The sequence below is a fragment of the Malaclemys terrapin genome, chromosome 13 (assembly GCF_027887155.1).
Source record: "Malaclemys terrapin pileata isolate rMalTer1 chromosome 13, rMalTer1.hap1, whole genome shotgun sequence".
In the NCBI taxonomy this organism is placed as follows: Eukaryota; Metazoa; Chordata; order Testudines; family Emydidae; genus Malaclemys; species Malaclemys terrapin.
In genome coordinates this window covers 36,831,020-36,833,639 of record NC_071517.1, presented here as the reverse complement: position 1 = coordinate 36,833,639, position 2,620 = coordinate 36,831,020, and the positions used below count along the sequence as shown (strand labels likewise).

Sequence of the window (2,620 nt, the reverse complement as noted above, 5' to 3'; positions counted from 1 at the left end):
AAATGGTGGTTTATAAGACAATGGGCCCAGTCCCCAGCCTGTGGCAATGAATATACAGCTCCACTGGAGGCAGTAGTTCAGATGCACAGATGCTGAAAATTGCTTTAGCGCCACCAGAGTCAATGGAACTACACTGATGTGTTGCAGATCTACCCGAAATCTCTTCTCACCTACCCCAGTCTTACACCAGTCTGACTCCTTTGGTTCCAACAAAGCCACTCCTGATTTATGCACACAAGCAAGACAACTCCCATCATTGTTTTCAGTGGCCATGGAATGGGTGCATGTGGCCAAGCAGTGTAACGGATATTGTTTTGGCACAGAATGAAAGTCTGATTCCTCTTGTGCACACACTTTACACTCATTTACTCCACAACTGGACTAGATTTTCTCCTGGTGTAAATCACTGCAGTGGCAGTGACATCAACGGAGTTAATCTGGATTTGCATTGGTGCAACTGAGATCAGAATCAGACCTGTTTGTGTTCAAGCTGTGTGGTCATGGAAATAACTGACATTAATGAACAGATACTATGTGAGCAAACTTTAATTAGATAAAGACATAAAAATTAATTCTTGGTGAATTACCTACACCCAGTCAGTCTCCTCAGGGCAGCTTTGATCTCCTTGTTCCTCAGGCTGTAGACAATTGGATTCATGATTGGTGGCAATACGGAATACAGAACTGCCACCACAAGATCTAGAGCAGATGGGGAGCTGGAGGTGGGTTTTAGGTAGGCAAAGGCCCCAGTGAAAACAACCAAGGAGACCACAGTGAGGTGAGGAAGGCAGGTGGAGAAGGCTTTATGTCGTCCCTGCTCAGAAGGGATTCTGAGCACTGATTTGAAGATCTGAATATACGACACAATGATAAAAATAAAGCAGCCTAAGAGTAAACATGCACTGAATGCAAGAACCCCAAATTCACTCAGATATGAGTCAGAGCAGGAGAGCTTGAGTAGCTGGGGGATTTCACAGAAGAACTGATCCACCATGTTGCCTCCACAGAAGGTCAATGCAAACGAGTTCCCGGTGTGTAGTGCAGAGAAGAGAATCCCGGTGATCCAGGCACTAGCTGCCATTTGGACACAAGCTCTGCTGTTCATCATTGTGTCATAGTGCAGTGGTTGGCAGATGGCAACATATCGGTCGTACGCCATGATGGTGAGAAGGGAAAAATCTGCTCTCAACAAGAAGAAGACGAAAAAGACTTGGGCAACACATCCAGCATAGGATATGGACTTGGTGTTCATGAGGGAGTTTGCCATGGATTTGGGGACGGTGACAGAGATGGAGCCAATGTCTAGGATGGACAGATTCATCAGGAAGAAGTACATGGGGGTGTGAAGGTGGTGGTCAAAGGCTATGGCCATGAAGATAAGAAGATTCCCCACCAGGGCTACAAGGTAAATCACAAGAAACACCACAAAGTGCAAAATCTGCAGCTCCCGAACATCAGAGAATCCGAGGAGAAGGAACTCGGTCACGGTGGTTCGGTTGGACATTTTCTTTATCAGGAGATCATGTGATGGTTGCAGAGAGAGGGACAAGAGCAATGGACAGGATTAGATCATTAAAATAATTCTCCTTTTGTGAAAACCACCTTAATTTCCTTGAGTCAGACCCTTAGCTTGTGAAGATTGGTGTAATATGGGAATGAAGATGGAGAAAACAGCTCCACTGACTCCAATGGAGTTACTCCTGTTTTACACTGGGGTGAGAGAAAATAGAATCAGCTCAATGGACTCCACAGCGGTTACTCATAATTTGCACCAGGGTGATAAAGTGGAGAAATTGGAACAATTGCTTTTGAGAAATTTGTATACCTCTATTACCCAGAGGTGGGTGAACTCTGGATAACGGTGTATAAGTGTTACTATCCTCAGTTTTCCAAGCGAAATTGGGGGCCTGTCTGGTCAGATTCTGCTGTCAGGGACATGCTGCGAATGTGGGATAATTTCACTGCACGCCATGGAATTACTCCCCATTTATACTACTCTAAACGGGAGCAGCTTTTCACATGGAGGTGACCAAACCCAGCCATAAATACACAGAAAACTCGAGTCCTGAATACGGCTCCCTTCCTGCTTCTCTAACCACTCAACTAAACACCCTCCCAGAGCTTGGAAGAGAACCCAGGATTCCTGACTGCCAGTTCGCTCCCTGCTCTAACCCACTAAGGGTACATCTACACTACAGGGGGGAGTCGATTTAAGATACGCAAATTCAGCTACGTGAATAGCGTAGCTGAATTCAACGTATCTCAGCCGACTTACCCCGCTGTGAGGACGGCGGCAAAATCGACCTCTGCAGCTTCCTGTCAACGGCGCTTACTCCCACCTCCGCTGGTGGAGTAAGAGCGTCAATTCGGGGATCGATTGTCGCGTCCCCACGGGCCGAGAGGTCGATTTCTACCCGCCGATTCAGGCGGGTAGTGTAGACCAAGCCATAATCCAACACCCCTCCCAGAGCTTAAAACACAAATGAGGTGTCATGACTGCCAGTCCCCTCCTCTAACGACTACATCAGACTGCATCTCAGCTTCTGTGCCAGTGACTCTCCATTGCCATCAGGAACAACTGTTGCGACTGACAACGAAGAGTCATTGGTCCAGGGTAGGT

General features: G+C 46.9%; 1 protein-coding gene across 1 annotated transcript; it reads right to left on the bottom strand.

Annotated features, from left to right (window-relative positions):
• Positions 1-583: 583 nt before the first annotated feature.
• LOC128847316 (olfactory receptor 14A16-like) lies at positions 584-1,510 on the bottom strand. Its single transcript, XM_054046711.1, has one exon. It carries the CDS (start codon positions 1,502-1,504, stop codon positions 584-586), a length of 921 nt encoding a protein of 306 aa, XP_053902686.1. The 5' UTR covers positions 1,505-1,510.
• Positions 1,511-2,620: the final 1,110 nt, after the last annotated feature.